General features: G+C 45.6%; 1 protein-coding gene and 1 long non-coding RNA gene across 7 annotated transcripts in view; one reads left to right on the forward strand and one right to left on the reverse strand.

Annotated features, from left to right (window-relative positions):
• Nucleotides 1-17,045, forward strand: part of RAP1GAP2 (RAP1 GTPase activating protein 2) — a 194,054-nt gene that overhangs the window by 83,731 nt on the left and 93,278 nt on the right. The window contains exon 1 of one of the 6 annotated variants that reach the window (XM_080982922.1): nucleotides 4,174-4,391. The exons of 4 other annotated variants lie outside the window; for them this stretch is intronic. In XM_080982922.1, the coding sequence (XP_080839048.1) occupies nucleotides 4,285-4,391 (107 nt within the window). In that variant the 5' untranslated portion in view covers nucleotides 4,174-4,284. Of the gene's footprint in view, nucleotides 1-4,173; nucleotides 4,392-4,577; nucleotides 4,998-17,045 lie in introns of those variants that run through there. One more of the 6 variants, XM_080982924.1, reaches the window with a different exon arrangement.
• Nucleotides 329-3,240, reverse strand: LOC308464187. The gene is made up of 2 exons (XR_013979931.1): nucleotides 2,748-3,240; nucleotides 329-1,217 (listed from the first exon to the last, which is right to left on the reverse strand). It is a non-coding gene; the product is annotated as an uncharacterized lncRNA (long non-coding RNA).

Below are 17,045 nucleotides of genomic sequence, written 5' to 3' on the forward strand. Positions count from 1 at the left end.
CACCCCCAGTGATCAGGGACTTGTACCTCTCTGTTATCTGGATTTTGTTCTTTTTTTTACGTTGTGCTTGCTTTCTAAAACAGATTGTGGACTTTGCTAGACAGCACTCTGTTTCTTGTAAATGATTAACACAAGGTAGCCCAGGACCACAGCTGTAAGCTGCCCAGGAATGAATGAGCGGAGCAGAGAGAGCAAACATCAGAAGATACTGGCTGCAGGATCTGGCCAATGGCCCATTTCCTCCAGCATCCTGTTCTCACAATAGCTGGCCACATGCTTGGTAGGAAGCACACAAACAGGACCCAAGAATACTAGCACTCTTCCTGGGCACATTTATGTAAGCTTTACTTGGCTGGAGAGCAGAATTTAGAGACGTGTGGATTTCAGAGGGTAGCTGTGCTTTGGTTCATAGAATAATAGACTTGGAAGAGACCTCAAGGGTCATCTAGTCCAATCCCCTTGCAATGCAGGAATCTCAGCTAAAGCATCCATGACAGATGACCACCCAACCGCCGCTTAAAAACCTCCAAGGAAGGAGAGTCCACCACCTTCTGAGGAGTCGGTTCCACTGTTCAGCAGCTCTTGCCCTCAGAAAGTTCTTCCTGATGTTTAGTCAGAATCTCCTTTCTTGTAACTTGAAGCCATGGGTTCGAGTCTTACCATCCTGAGCAGGAAAAAACCAAGCTTCCTCCATCTTCCATGTGAAAGCCCTTGAGATACTGGAAGGTGGCTAGCATATCTCCTCTTAGTCTCCTCTTCTCCAGGCTAAGGTCCGTGTGTTCTTTTGTGAATTTGGTAGGTTTGCCTCTACATACGAACTGAATCTCATTTCCCTCTCACCCCTATCGCCCCTTGAGGAATCCTGAACCGCTGGCAGATCCAACACAGCAAGACGATGGCAGTGGGTGTCTTTTTTCCAGTGCCTGTCAATCAGCATTCTAAGCCACCTTTAGCCAGATATTCACACACGTGTGAATCAGGGAGAAGTTTCACACCTTGTTTCTGTGTGTATTGCTGCCCCCCCCGGCTTTCTTTGAGCACCTAAATTTCAAAACCCAGACGTTGTGAGGTTAATGTTTGTCTCACTGGCTTGTCTGGGTAAGTGGATGGGTGAAATGATTAGGGTGTTGGTGGAGTCCGGGCATGTTTGATCTCCATGGCAACTAAATCTTGAAAGTCGAATTGTGTCACAGCTGAGGAATCTCGAGAAGGCCCTCCTAAGAATGTGAGAGAAGTTGAATTTGGGTGGGAAACCACCTAAGTTGCACTTCTTGAACCAATATGTGAAGCGAAACACAGGTATCCAATAGGCAAACCAAAACACTAACGGAAATGTGTGCAGTTGAACTACGGAACTCACTCCCACAAGAGGCAGTGATGGCTAACTTGGATGGCTTTAAAATTTGTTGCTCCACCCGCTTTAGCCCCTGGCCCCACCCAATACTGGGATGTGGCCCTTGGAAGCTTGCCTAGATCAGAAGACGGCCCTCAGGATGAAAAAGGTTTCCCCTACCCCGATGAACTCAATACCAACGATCAGTTCTCCCCCATTGCATCACAATAATAATAATATGAATAATATTATTATAATAATAACATGCACAATACTGCCCTGAGACCCCCAGGTATAGGGCAATATATAAATTCAATAAATAATAATAATAATAAAATACACACCATAAAAAGCTGATACAGGATTTAAAAAAATTTACTGCAGCATCACAATGCAATATAAATCTATAAGCACGTTGTCCTCTCAAACCAGCAATGTGATCAATAAGATCACTATAGATTCGCCCGTCATGAGCAGGGGAGAAATGTTCCTTCTGGTTCTTCAAATGCCTGTGCTTTTACCTTAATCCTCAAAAGCAACATGGGCCAGAAGGTTGCAGCCCACGTTCCCGATTCTGTGTTTTAGCACCGAACAGGAAGTGTGGGAAGCATTTTGTTTGGCGCCGGGAGAGGGGGATGGAAGCAAGATGTGCTGTATAGTTTCTGTCCCTGGCAACATTCATTCCTGTATGTAGCCTGCAGCTCATCATGTACAACAGCCCACCCTTCTCTGTAGCAAAAAAAAATGAACAGGCTCTTGGGTTGGAGTGCAGCAGGGGTGTCTGCGCAGGGATGCTGTGTGCCTTGCAGGAATTGCAAGCGACTGGTGCCCACTGGAACTGCTAGGGTGGAAGGCAGGAAGACCAACAGTAGGTGGTGCCAGAGCCAGTGAAAGGCAGAGCCAAGTAGCTATGGCTTTGTCCTCCTTGCTGAGTTTTGCAAGCATCGGACTAAGGAGGATGGTGCTGATAGGCAGGGCCACTTCTTAGTCTGTGATTAAGTAGACAGGCAAATAAAGGGCTGGCTTGAGAGGTTGGCGAGGCAGTGCCCTAATGGAGTAGCCTCCACTGATTGTACCATAGAGCACTAAAAGGAGCTGCCTTAGACCAAGCCATTGGCTCCACTTGGCTAAGCGATTTCTGCACTGACCAAGCCCAATACATTTTGACGCCTGAGACAGGCCCCCCAATGGTGCCCTTCCTCCCTGCCAGGAAAGAAAGGGTCAGGGAAGATCTACATCAGAGACAGGTTGTTGGGTGGGTGGGGGGAAAGAAAGATTGACATCAGGATCTGCTGCCCGAGTGGACCCTGCCGCCTGAGGCAGCTGCCTCACCTTGCCTCTTGTATGGGCCGGTCCGGGCATTGACTGGTATAATCTCTCCTGATTTTCAGACAGCTGTTTTTTCCATCCCTACCTGACAACGTCAGAGATTGGATCCAGGACCCTGTTTGCAGCCTCTTTAACTTTGTTTGCACCATTGCTTCTCCAGTCAGATGCTAGTTCAGCGCCCCCCTCCTTGTTTGAAAAAGAACTAATATTTTCCTTCCTGTGCATTGTCACATGGGTGACCCCGCGGGATCACTTGGCTAATGTGATGACATTGCTACACTGTAGCCAATCAGCTTTATTTACTTGATGATGTCACAAAGTCAACTGAGAGTGAGAGCAAGGCCACAGTGCTTTCTGGATCTTCATTGCTCTCATTCTGATTTTGTGAACTCAGCGTGCGTGGGTCATCGCTGCAAAAACTTTTTGGAACAAGGTGTCCCTCAACTTCCAAGTTTGCCGTGCCTGATCTCAGGCTATCCAGGCAGTTTCCGCTCATCTTCCAGCATGCACAGATGAAGTGATCTCTTTCCCATGCAGTGCAGCCGCCAGACAGTTCCAAATCAAGCCCCTTTCATTTTAATACTCTTAAAATGTTTCTAATCTCTAACAGCAATCAGTAAATGACATCCAGTAAAGGTTGGGGGTTGGAAGCATTTATTCATTGCAGCTGCTGCAGTTACACTGACAATTGCAATACGAAACATGATCCTCCGAATAACCCATTTTCCCTAAGCAAGGGAAACAATTTGTTGTAGAGAAAAATGCATCCCCAAACCATGCACACAAACCCCGCCCTAGCAATTAATCATACCCACCTCACAGAAAGCTTTCGTTTCCGCAACATCAAATCACAGAAGCGTCACCCTCTTCCCCTTTTATATGGATGTACAAAAATGCACATGGATTTGGAGAAAATCTTCTGCAGAGCAATGTTAAAAGCCCAAAGACGCGTCTGTCTCCCGGTGGCAAGTGGTCCTGTCATTTTGGCTTGTAGATCTTTCTCCTTGCAGCCCAAAGACAAGGAGAACCTGTCCCTCTTAAACTTCTGCACCTGCTTGCCTTGATGGAGTGCTTTTTCCAAATGACCATAGCGAACATTGCCAAAACAGAAAATAGCAAAGCACAAAACAAAGCCACAAGAATGCTCTGAAGCGAGCCCTCAACTTCTCTTCTCCTTTCGGGGCTGAGCCGGGAGCTGACGCTGACGGCTTGTGAGCGCAGGCGTGACAGATTGGCAGAAAGCCGGCGGCCGCATGTGCATCTGGGTATGGTTGGAAGCGATTTAATTGACTGGGGAATGCCACCTCTGCTCCTCTGGCTTGGCAGTTCGGCAACCCCCCTGCACGCAAGCGGAGCTCAGAAGAGGGGCTTGGCTAGCAAAAAAGAGCAGGCAGGCTCCAGGTGACTTGAAGGTCGTCCGAGTGGGAAGAAGTCACCTGATTCCGGGAACGGACTTACCTATCCGGCTGCAGTCACAGCAAAAGCAGAAAAGGAGAGGGGGGGGGATGAGTCTGTGTGCGAGAAAGGGAGGGAGGGAGGTGTGCACTTTTTAAAAGCAGGTCTCCTGCCAGCGGCTGGCGACATCGGCAGCACCACCTGCCTGCAGAAGTGTCACTTTAACTATGTCACAATCTCCTGGTAGGATGCATGCAAAACGAGCAGGAATCCGAGCAGCTGTTGTCCTCATAGGGTTGTTACACAAGTCCCGAAAGCAAAATAAAGAAAAAAGGTAATTCCTCTATGTGCTATCTCTTTTGTATGTTGTGTTTCCGTCTCTTTGAACACAGGGGGGGGGGGAGGAGAAGTGTAAGAAGCAGGAGCAAGCCTTTGGCATGGGAACAGCAGCTTTCCATCGAGGGCTCTGCCAAGCCGCTAAGCGCTCGCTTTGTGTGGCCATTGTTGGGATGTGTCAGCTTGTGGGCGATGATGAACGTTTGTGTCTCGGTTGCTCTGCTGATCGGAGGTGCCTGCATCTCTGGACGGGAGCAGGAGACCCGGTGGTGACAAAAGATGTACTCGAGGGAGACCCTGTGGAGGCAGGAGAGGAGTTCTCTCTAATCTGCTGCCGAAAGTTGCAATGCCCAACTTGAGATGGAGTTTGGCAAGGTGTCTGTGGGACGTCGTGCTGACGAAGAGCTGGAGGAGTCGTGTATGAGGCTCATCTCCTTACCTGCAAAACTCAAAGCTAGGACCGTTGCGGTGGTTGGATTGATTTTGATTTGCAAGAGTGATTGGAGGAACCCCCCCCAACCCGGGGTGTGTGGGGCAGAACAGAAGCTGCTGTGATGTTGCAGCTGCACACGGGCAATGCCCTGTGTTCAAAAGATGAGGAAATGTGAGTTTGTTAACCTTGTTGTGTTCCCCTGTTGGAGATCAACAGTCGATCAGTGACAATTCAGGATGTAGCAATCACTTCTTATTCCTCCCCATGGCGACGGGTGTTTTTGTTTGATTTCCCCTTCCCCCACCCTCTATTTTTGGGACTTAACAATGTTTGACTTGATTTCAGGCACTTTGATTTTTCAGGCGTGGTTTATCTCTTTTTAACTTTTCTCTCTGGCAAAGAACACCGTCTGGATCTACGCAATACAATGTGTGTGAATAGATGGGAATTATTGTCGTGGTTTTTGTTGTTGTTGCTGTGGTTAGCTATTTCTATGGGGGGGGGGAGAGAGACTGAGAGACTGGACTGGACCATTATAAAGTACATTAAAACAATTATCTCCTTGGCAGGATTCCAGCCGGAGACAAATAATTGAGTGGGATTTGAGTGGGAATTTAACAAAGCAAGGTTAAAATCAAAGCATGGAGACTCCTCAGTGTTGCCTATTCTTCGTATAGCACTACCACTGTGCACAACATTTTGCAAAGTACAAGAGGGTAGGCCTCTGCCCCAAGAAGCTTACAATTTGAAATTCGACATGAGGAAAGCAAGGCAGGGAAGGGGGTGGGAGATGGAAATGGAGTCGGCCGTCAAAATGTTAAAGGAATATGCATGTATTTTAGCTAATGCATCCTTTACTTGGTTACAGGAAAGTGATGCAGATTAAGGTGTTGTGCCAAAGCCTTTGTGGAAGGAAGTGGGTGTTGATGTTGTTTCAGTGCGATGCCCCGACAAAGCAAACAGATTGCCTTAAGAACACAAATACCCCTCTGGCACCATTATGATTGGCACAGTGATTATGATGCCATCTGATCAAGCCAGATCTTCCCTTCAAAAGTCAAAGTAAAGTTTGTTAGAAGTGATCCTCTCCACTTTACTGCCAAGTAAGTCCTCAATGCATTGGGAGTCACTCTCAATTAAGTAGGTGTAAAATTATGCCCTCCTTGCTAGAGGTAGGTGAATCTCTCCATTTCGATTCTTGTCAGCTACTTATTTCTCCAGTTTTCTTCCATTCCCCACATTTCCACATCAGTTTGCAAACTTGTTTTGAAATGTCCTCATGAAAATTCACCAGCATTTTTTGTTCCTGTAATTATTCCCAAATATAGGCATCTTTGGATGAGTTTCCCCCCACATTTTTGCAAAGGTTTTTCCTTTAATATAATGCATTTTGAATGTTATTTTCTTTGGTTTATGCACCATGTATGCTAATGTATGTATTTTTGTCCAAGTTATTTGGCTGGAGATCTACGTTGCAAAATTTGCAGAAGTATGCATTTCAAAGGATAGCTGTGCTTCAGTTTGCAGATTGTTTTGGAAATGCTAATTAGATAGGCCCACTTTTAAATGAAGATTGAATTGAATTCCTTTCCTCCATAGTCCTTACTGGGCTTCTTGGCCCATCCTGCAATGGTTTGCACAAAGTTCACTCTTCTATTGGAAGTTGTCCTAAGGAAACCTTTTGGTTGATTAGTTTGTTAGAAAAGGCTTATGCTCTCCCCTTCCCAAAGTATATGCCCTCCCTTAAGCACAGGATCAATTATCAGTTAAAGGGATCAATTTAGGAATGGAAAAAATAACCACTCATGATGGCTTGGTCCTTTATCTTGTTAGACAATCTGTAGCTCAGTAGTTGCTGCCACACTTTAGTTTCTGCAAAAGTTAGAACATTGAATGATGCCCAGGATAGTTACTTCCCATCAGGGCTGGAGGGAAATGTGATTCAGTTTGCATGTAAACAGGAACCTGCCAAATTCTGCACATTTCTGAAACAATACAAGGATCAAGACACAGCCAACCTTTGAAATTCACACTCCTCTTGAATTTTGCAGCACTACGTACAGAAACACATATAATATGCAAAAACACATATACAAGTACTATCTACAGAAATGCATATACATGGATAAAGGATGCAGGAAAATCCTTATGTTGGTGAAAACAACATACAAAAAATGTGTACATTAGGAAAACCTGCACACAAGCATTGTATATTAGTAGAAATTCATACTAAAATGCTGGTGAATTTTCACAAGAATTTAAAAAAATAATATTTCGCAAGTGGATGCGAAAAAGTGAAGAGCTGAACAGAGCTTCAGACTGGAAAACTATGGAACTGTGAGAAACCAAAATTTATATGTTCAGCCTTTCTTGCCACCATCATGTTCTGCTCCCCGAGAGAGAGCTGGTTCAGTTAGGTTCAACAGTGGTTAGAGTATTCAGGGAGGGACTAGGGAGACCTAGGTTCAAATCCCCACTCAGTCACCACCAGGGAATGTCTTAGAAATTCCCTCCCTCAAGTTATCTGAACTAATAGGCATCAATAGGGTTATCCCCCATGTGTTTGTCTAATCCTTTTCAAAAGCCACGTAAGCTAGTGTTCAGCAGCACATCTTGTGACAATTAATGCCGTAAGTTAATTATGTCTCTTGTGTGAAGAAGGGCTTACTTTTGTTTGCCTGGAACTTAGGGACAACTAATAGAATTGGGTGACCATTTCTAAACGGACAGGAAGAACAGTTCTCTCTCTCTCTCTGTTTTCTTTTACAGTCTGACCACTGGGATCCTGCAGCTTTTGACACCAGTATTTGACCAATGTACAATCAGCCAACACATATTTGGCTAAAAAAAAATATGGGTGCAATTGGGGCCGAGAAACTCTAGAAGGTTGTTCCTGAACTCACTTTCCACTAAAATGCATTAGCTGCAGAGGACTAAATGCATCTGCAGCAGCACTTTGTGCCCATTGTGTCTGGTAAGGTAAAAGTTGGAGTCCAAACAGCAGATGGAGCCAGAGCCAAGGAATCATTCTACTCCACCAGCTTCAGTCTGTCCTCAGCCAGGGTGTCCATTCTTGCCTTAATCAATCCAGGAGGTGCTGTTGCCTGTCAGCTTCTTCCTCAGTTGCTCTTGTAGAACTCAGCAGGGAGGAGGAGGAGGATGGGGACAACACTAGCATTGCTTGGCTCTGCCTGTTGCTGGCTCTGGCGCCCCCTACTGTTGACCTCCCTGCCTTCTGCCCTACTAGTCACAATGGCCACCATGTGCGTGGGTGTCTGTAAGTAGAAGTGGCTTTGCAACTTGAAGCACTTGTGGAGAAATATAAAACAGCAAGATGGTTAAAGTTGTTGTACATTACACAGGCTGCTCAACACCCACATTGCTTGGGTCCTAAGCTCACACAGTTCCTGTTGCAGAGAGAGAGATATTATTATGTGGATTATGTGTTATGTGGATTAAAGGTGGGTACTAGGGAAGCAGGGAAGTGGGTGGCGCTGTGGGTTAAACCACAGAGCCTAGGACCTGCCGATTGGAAGGTCGGCGGTTCGAATCCCCATGACGGGGTGAGCTCCTGTTGCTTGGTCCCTGCTCCTGCCAACCTAGCAGTTCGAAAGCACGTCAAAGTGCAAGTAGATAAATAGGTACCGCTCTGGCGGGAAGGTAAACGGCGTTTCTGTGCGTTGCTCTGGTTCGCCAGAAGCGGCTTAGTCATGCTGGCCACATGACCTGGAAGCTGTATGCCGGCTCCCTCGGCCAATAAAGCGAGATGAGCGCAGCAACCCCAGAGTCGACTGCGATGGGACCTAACGGTCAGGGGCCCCTTTACCTTTACTAGGGAAGCAGGCAAAATGAAGCAGAGGCCTTAACACACCAAGAGGAAATGCTTGCCAATGTAAATGATGGGTTTGGGATCAAAGGTAGTGAGTTTAGGGAAATGAGAAAGTTAGAGGCAGGAAGGAGGAGGAAGATTCTAATAATTGCCCATTCCAAATAAGGGGGAATAAAGAGGAGTGGCTTCCTGGGTTTTCCTGTGACCTCTGGGTCTGAGATAACTGGCAAAGGCCAGGCACAAATTCTTTGATGGGGAAAACTGCCCAGGTGTCTGAAAAGAAGGCACTTGTTTCTTGTTATCTATGAACATCCGAAAAAAGTTCTCCAGGCACAAGCGGTGATGTGGTAGCTGGAGGTGGTATTGCCTTCATTGGCTGGCCTTGAGCTAAGTCTGCTCACAACTCTGGGTTACTTGAAACGCTCCTAATGTAGTTTCAGAAATAGAAAAAGGATTGCATGAAATGCTAGTTGAAAATAATGGGCATGACTTACTTGGGTCTATCATCCAATGGATCTACTCTGAGTAAAGCTTAGTTGGCTACAGCCTATCATCATTATCATCATCATTGGGCTGTATTCAGCTAAACTTTACTTAGACTAAACCTGTTGAAGTTAGTGAACCTAAGTCATGCCCATTAACATCAATGGGTGTAAGGCTAGCATTTAATACCATCCATTATTAATATCAGAACTAGGTTGTATTCAACTATGTCTTGCTCAGAGGAGACCCATTGAAAACAATGGACATGAGTAACTTGGGTGCACCTACTCTGAGCAAAACTTAGTTGGCAACACCCCAAGGCCTCCTTTTAAGGTAACCCTGGGTTATGCTTCCTTCAAGCGTCCTGTCAGGATGCCGTCAGCGGCTCCCGGCTGGTTGCCCAGGAAAGTATAAAGACAAGGAAAAGTTTCTTACAGTCCTTTTTAATTTCAATCTTTACAGAGAGAGGCTATAGAACCCTGCATCTTGGATAATGGTGTTATCCCAAGTGACCCTCCACCCCCCGCCTCTCCCATTTCCTCATCATCTCCTCTACAGGTGCTTCTACGCGCCCTCTGTCTTTGAGCTCTTTGCTCTCCTACTTTTAAGGCTCACTGGGTTCTGGGAGATGGAGGGTCTGGAATGCTTTCTAATGACAACGTGTCAGCTAGCTGTTCTGGCTCTACCACGATTTCCCAGCTTTCCCCCTCATCTGCCTCTGAGCTATGACCTCCCTCTTGTAAATCTATACTGTCTTTCTCTTCTTCCTCCCTAGAAGAATTAGGATGGGGAGGCAGTCCTCACCATTCCTCCTCTGCCCAGTCCCTGACAGGTCCTGTCTAATCTGGAGAAGATAATATACACAGCTCAGAAGCAGGAAGGCAGGGAGAGGAGGCAAGGCTAAAGATCTAGCTAAGCTGAAGAAGAGGTCTGACTCCTTCAGGCATCTCTGAGGTCAGAACATGCTTGGAATAGGGTGGCGGGGAGCAGTCCAGCAAGCACATTACTCAAAGGAACGAACAAAGCGGAGACAGAGACGTGTCTAATTAAAGGAAGAAAGATTCCTGACTGGTGTTCGCTCTAACACAAAGGTTGATTTTGTTCAGGACAGGGCTGGGCAGAAAGGACATTGACCAACAAAGGGCACAGGTAATGAGCTGTCAGCGAGCATCACAATACCGTTTTCCTGCTGGAGCGTGGCAAGGATGTCATGAGGGGTTCCTGGCCAACCAGAACGTGCAGCCAGGTGACGTGTCCTTTGTGGGGAAAGGTGGAGATGTTTCCTAGGAAATGTAAATTTAGATTTCATTCAATTACCAGGGGAAGATGCTTGCTGGAGGATGTGCCATTGTAATTTCCTGAAAATTAATTACTATCCGCGTAAAGGCATAGGATGGACACTTCCATTGGATATGGAAAAAGATTCCAGAGACTAATTAGATGTGCACTCATGTCAATGCTGCTATAGCAGGGGAAATACTGAGTAGCACAGCTACTATGGAAAGGAAAACTGGCTGGAACCCTTAGGGTTGCCCCTCGTTGGGCAATGCTTGGCTTGAGTGGCTGCAGCTTTCTCTGATTCCTTGCAATAACACCATGATCATCGCTCAGAACAGAGATGGGATGCATTCCCTTCTGGGCCACCTTTGAGAGGATGCCTATGCTAGTGGCGGGCAGTGCCATATACAAAAGTAGGTGGAGCAATGGATGGAAGTGTTGACCTTTGTATAGTAGGCTGGTTTCTACATGCATTCACACAGCCTCCATCCACACAAGCGAGAGACATTAGCAGAGTTTAAGGACTCATTCCAGCCAGCCGAAGCCACTCAAAGTAGGGTTGGTGAGGGGTATCCCTGGTGAGGGGCTGTGGACTAAGGAGAGTCCTGAGGGCCAAATAGAGAGGCTTGGGGGCCTCATTTTACTTGCAGGTTCAGAGCAAATCCAGTGAACACATTATTCAAGGTGGGTTTATGCAGAGTTCCAGCTGAACTGAGTTTCTTGGTAACAGTTCATAGTTACCTGTAGATGTGAATCTTGGAAAGCTACTGTGGACAAGTGGTTTTTGTGTTGGTACAAGGCAAGTTCTTTGGCCACAGATAACAACTTCTGTTGGATGGTGCCACCTTGGGGCACTTTCCTTCCATGCCCACCTCTGTGGCTGGCCTGGGAGCAGCTGCTGTTGTGTCTTTCTTAGCTGTCTTGGCCCACCTGTCTGCAGTTTTAACAAAGTGGCAACTGCTGGCCTGGTGAGGGAGGCAGCAGTGGCCACATAAGGAAAGAGGCAACAGCGGTCATGTTCTGTACCGGGCTGCAGCCTTCAATGGCCAAGCAAAGGCAAGGGGCACATGCTAGGTTGCAGGTGTTCAGGACCATGGACAGCTCACTGTTGGGGTTGGTGGCAAGGCCAGGATGGATACAGGGCAACACATGGCTTCAGCAACAGTTTAGAGCCAACCAATAGCTTCAGTCAAGGATGGGGAACCTGTGGCCATACAGACGTTATTACATTTGAACTCCCGTCAGCCACAGCCAGCATGGTCAAGCATGGTTGACGGAAGTTGTTGTCTAAAAAAATACCTAGAGGAACATAGGTTCCCCAACCCTGTTCTATGTACAAGATTTAATTTTTTTTAATCTAATTTATATTTCACTCTTCTCCCCTAAATGACCCTAGAGTGGAGACTTGCAACTAGGGATATGCAAGTTTTCGGTTTTCTGAATTTTTCTCCGTCTTAAGTTCTGTTCTCCAAATCACTCCACATCACTCTGTGATTTATTTATTCATTTATTGCAAAAAGTTCTTGTGAAAATTCACCAGCATTTTAGTGCAAATGTCTCCCAATACACACATTTTTGCAAACAGATCGCTCCTAATATAATGCGTTGGTGTGTGTTGTTTTCACAAATATATGCAATGCAATGGAAACATTGCCCAAGTATACACATTTTTTGTGCATTACTGGGCTGGAGGCCACCCTGCAAAATTCTGAGCGGTATGGATTTCAAAGGGCAGCTGTGTTTAGCTCTGAGTATTGTTTTGCAAAGTGTGAAGTAAGTCCGCCTTCAATTGTGAACTGAAACAAATTTCTCTCCCAGGCTTCCTTGCAGCTCAGCACTGGACCTCCTGGGGTTCTGAGTCTGGAGAAAATGTCCCCTTCAACCATAAGCAAAAAAACACGTAACTTTGCAAATTTTGCACAACTAGCATCTCCTCTACCAAGGGCTGGAGGATGTAAGAACATATGAAGAACCTGTTGGCTGAAGCCAAAGGTCAATATGCCCAGCCTCCTGGTCTTACAGTGGCCAACCAGATGCACGTGGGAAGCCTGCAGACAGGACAACAGCATTCTGCCCATCTGCAACTGGTACTCAGAGGTATACTACCTCTGACAGTGTAGAACATAGCCATCATGGTTAATAGCCATCAATAGCTTTGTCCTCCCTGAATTTCCCTAATCCTCTTTTAAAGTGATCCAGGTTGGTGGTCCTCACTGCTGCCTGTAGGAGTGAGTGCCATAGTTTAACTGGGTGCTGTGTGAAAAAGCACCTTTTAGAAATCTGTCCTGCAGTCTTGATGTTGCAAGTGACATCTTTGAGTTTGGGGCTTTGTTCTCCACCTGCAATTGACCATCACCCCATGCGAGGGAGCGAGTGAGCAAGCCAAGCAAGGTTGGCAACAGATGCTGACTTCCAGGAGGTCAACACCGCTGCCTTATTAGCAACCCAGCAAAATCTAATGCTGCAAATTGATTGCTGCGAGCTTTCCTTTTCCTCCCAAGCCAGGATGAAGCTCTCCCCCACTGAGCTCTTTCCCAGAACAATCAATCACAGCGAGGCTTGTTAATTTGAATAACAACCCAGGATGTCACTGTTGATCCTGAGCGAATATCCAGTGACACTCTGCAGGAACAAGGGAGAGACTTTGCCTGTTGAAGTAACCATGAGCACAGTGGTGCTCTGAACAGGGCGTTGTTGAACGTGGATCTGTCTCGTAGTGGCACAGACACGAAGCTCTAGCTGTCTGCAAATGCATTGTTGATTATTTGGCAAGGGGTCCATGGATCTAATGGAGGGGCTCACAAAATCTTATGCCATAGGCAGTGCCGGATTTACGTATAAGCTAAACAAGCTACTGTATAGCTATAGCTTAACTCTCTTGGGCCCCCCCAAAAAATTTTAAAGAAAACTAAACTGGATGTACATTTCCAAAATATAAGATAAGTTCAACAATTACTTTGATGAAATACATATTTTGTTATGTGCAAATGCTTTAGATACCCATTAAGTCCATAAATTACCATATAGCATATACAGTGGTAGCTTGGGTTAAGTACTTAATTCGTTCCGGAGGTCCATACTTAACCTGAAACTGTTCTTAACCTGAGGTACCACTTTAGCTAATGGGGCCTCCTGCTGCCGCCGCGCTGCCGGAGCACAATTTCTGTTCTCATCCTGAAGCAAAGTTCTTAACCTGAAGCAATATTTCTGGGTTAGCGGAGTCTGTAACCTGAAGCGTATGTAACCTGAAGCATATGTAACCCGAGGTACCACTGTATTCAACACACAAAAAAGCAACAATTTGTTGTTGACAAAGCTGGACATATAAAAGGCCCCATTACCTTCAGTAGCTTAGGGCCTCATCAAACCTAAATCCGGCTCTGGTCATAGGCCCCATTTGCATGGACCTGTTAAAGCAGTACTGCACCACTTTAAATAGTCATAGCTCCCTCCAAAAAATCCTGGGAGCTGTAGTTAGTTAAGGGTGCTGGGAGTTGTTAGGGGGGCCTTTTCCCCTTTACAGAGCTACAATTTGTGTTGCTCCAGGGTCCCATTTTAAAAATAATAATGTCTTTCTACACCCACAAGCACCACAGTGAAGGCTGTCTCAACCTGATCTGTACATAGCCCAGATCTGCCCAAACCGGCCTGATTTCTTCCTCCTCAAGGGTAAAGTTTTCTCGGCTGGGAAAGAGGCAGAGCTTCTGGCAGGCAGTGATGGGGCAGTCAACAGTGAGAATGGATCCTACTTCAAGCTAGACCCAAATTCGGTGTGTGTGTGTGTCCCATGCCCAGCTTGAAACGAGGCAAGGCTTTTTGAATTGGTGTGTGTGTTTCATATTTCGAACTTCTCAGACTGCAAATCCCCTCCCTCCCTATCAACGCTGCATGCCCACGCGAAATGCACGTTCGTAGCGGAAACCACAATGTTCCTGTGTCAAGTTCCCTGGGTTGCGTTGAGCAATATTTATCCTTGATTTGGAGGAAAGTAATTAAAGCTCAACCCGTTTTCTGTTAAATGTCACCTTGGTTCTTGCAGGTCTACACCTCCCTTTTCTGAAGTTGTGAATCGCGCCTCTTAGGGAAGGCTACTGTCTATAGACAGAGGCATAGCTGTTAATTCGAAAATGCATAATTTATTTTGAGAAAGCATCAAGCCAGGTTCTTTTTTTAAAAAAAAAATATAACCCTTTTTGGTCTTTTAGCTGATTCTTACTTCCCATTTCCACAAGGCAGGAAGGAAAATGCTTAGCAAGAGAACTTGGTATTTTTAGAAATGGGAACTTGTTTCTGAATCCAAGTTGGCTGCAAGAAGATTCTCACCCTACGGGCTGCCATGACCAAAATAACCTTTTATTTTATTTTAACTCCATGCTGTGTAATTTCAATGACCACGAAAAACTAACATGAAGAATCTTACCCATTTTGGGAGGGAGAATTATCTCTCCCACTAGCACCACAAAAAATAATAATAAACTGATCTGCTTTTGACACTTGGCAATATAGCTTCAGATAGTTGTCAGACCAAAAGCTCTCTTCCCCCAATATCACTATCCTTTAGATTTGTTAATGGCCCAGGACAACAAAAATGTGGCAGTGTATCTTTGTTCCCAGCGGGAATTCTCTTGTGCCTGGTCTGAGCCAGGAGCCCTCTTTCAGAATCCTAGATGACCTCCAACCGTCTGGAACTACAACTCTGCAAAGTTACTGGACAAAGGGTGGTTAAGTGTCTGGAATTGGCTTTATTAAATATTTTCTGTATGGAAAATGCAGCTGTGTGCTTTAAACTGCTGATTGGGTATCTCTTATTCACAGCAGGACTTACTGTAACTAGATATTGGAAATATATGGAAGGAGCCTCTTTGATGAATCGATAAAACAAGGTCTGGAAATCGGCATTTTTGGTTCATTTGGTGATTTTTTTTTGGTGTTATCCTTTGTGGACCTCTGGAATCTGGATATATGATTTGGACTTGGGTGGACTTCAGATCTGGATATGCAGATTTCATCTCTTAGGGAGGGGGTAAATTTTCCATTTCCGTTTTCTGTTTTTATATTGTTTTGTTATATACTAAGCAAATACTTTTTTTTTAAAAAAAGAACTACAACTCCCATCAGTTGATGGGTCACAACTCATGGGACTTATAGTCCAAAACAGGCAGAAGGCATTAGGCTGGTGGTGGCTGATATAAGCCGAAAGAAGCAAGGATGCTATTCCACTCTTCCCTTCGCCTCCTGCTTTTCTGTTTTGCTTTCCCAGCTTACACTGAATGTCATGTGGCTACTATGCATGCCCAATCTTCATTAGCATTTCTTTAAAAGTCTTTATTTTTATGAAATTTGAGATTCCTCTACTCATGCTGATATTCCCCTCTTGCTTATCAGTAGTCTTGTTTGGGTACCAATCCTATTGGTATGTCTCTATCAGAATAAGGAGTGGTGGCTTCTTCAGACTGGCTGGGTTCTTTCTTTCCTCTTTTCGATGGGTCTATTTTGCAACTTGTCATTGACACAATAATGGTGCATTAGGAGTGGATTCATCCTGGGGCATCCACACATCATTCTGTTGTATCAGCTGTTCCGTGAGGCTTCCCCAATGTCACTGCATCACTGCCATCTGCTGGAGGAGCACTCTTGCACTATAGCACAACAAAAGTGGGACAAAACAACCCCATATATGATGAAAAGGTATTTGATTTCCGCAGGAAATTATGGGACATGCACCAATTGGAAACAAATCTGTCTGGCTGCTCCAAAGCCTTTGCAGGTGCAAATGGTATTGAAAATGAGATTGCGAATAACTGCCTGGATATCACCATGAGCACAAATAATTTTTATTATTGTACATGCATAATTATTTGTGCTCACGAAGGAGATCTAGGGTAGGGTTACCAGATGTCCCCAGTTTCCGGGGACAGTCCCTGGATTCACCAATCTGTCCCCAGACAAAACCTGTCCCCAGAATGTCCCTGGATTTCAATTAATGTCCCCGGATTAATGCCGGGGGACTTCTGGCGAGGCAACATGGTGGGCGCCATGGCAGCGAGCAGCACTGGAGGTCCTGGCCATGTCAAAGTTCCAGCCAGCCAGTCCGCTGGCTGGCTGGTGGGGTGCTATTTAAACCAAGGCGTGAGCCAGAGAGCTTCTTTCTGTCATAGTTCTTCCTGATGCTAAAAACAAGCTTGTTTCATCTTCTACGTGACAACCCTTTAGATGTCAAAAGATGGCTATCATATCACCTCTCAGGCTTCTCTTCTCCAGGCTAAACATACCCAACTCCCTCAACCGTTCCTCATAACACTTGGTTTCCAGATCCTTAAACATCTTGGTTGCCCTCCTCTGCACACATTCCAGCTTGTCAATATTTTTCTTAAGTTATGGTACCCAGAACTGGACACAGGACTCCAGGTGTGGTCTGTATAAGCCTCTCCTGTACAGATGCCCTTATGATCTGGCAAGGAGTGTGAAAATGAAAGCTGCCTCAGCAATGCTTGCATTAGGATGCAGGGTCTGTAGACAATTCCCTGAAAGATGAGGTTTCAGAGTGCTGAAGGACTGTGGGCGATTAATGGGTTGCTTTGGTTGCTGAGTAGGCAAGGTTGAATGAGTGACAGGCAGAGATCTTTGGA

Source organism: Podarcis pityusensis (assembly GCF_964106645.2).
Source record: "Podarcis pityusensis genome assembly, chromosome: 15".
Taxonomy (NCBI): domain Eukaryota; kingdom Metazoa; phylum Chordata; class Lepidosauria; order Squamata; family Lacertidae; genus Podarcis; species Podarcis pityusensis.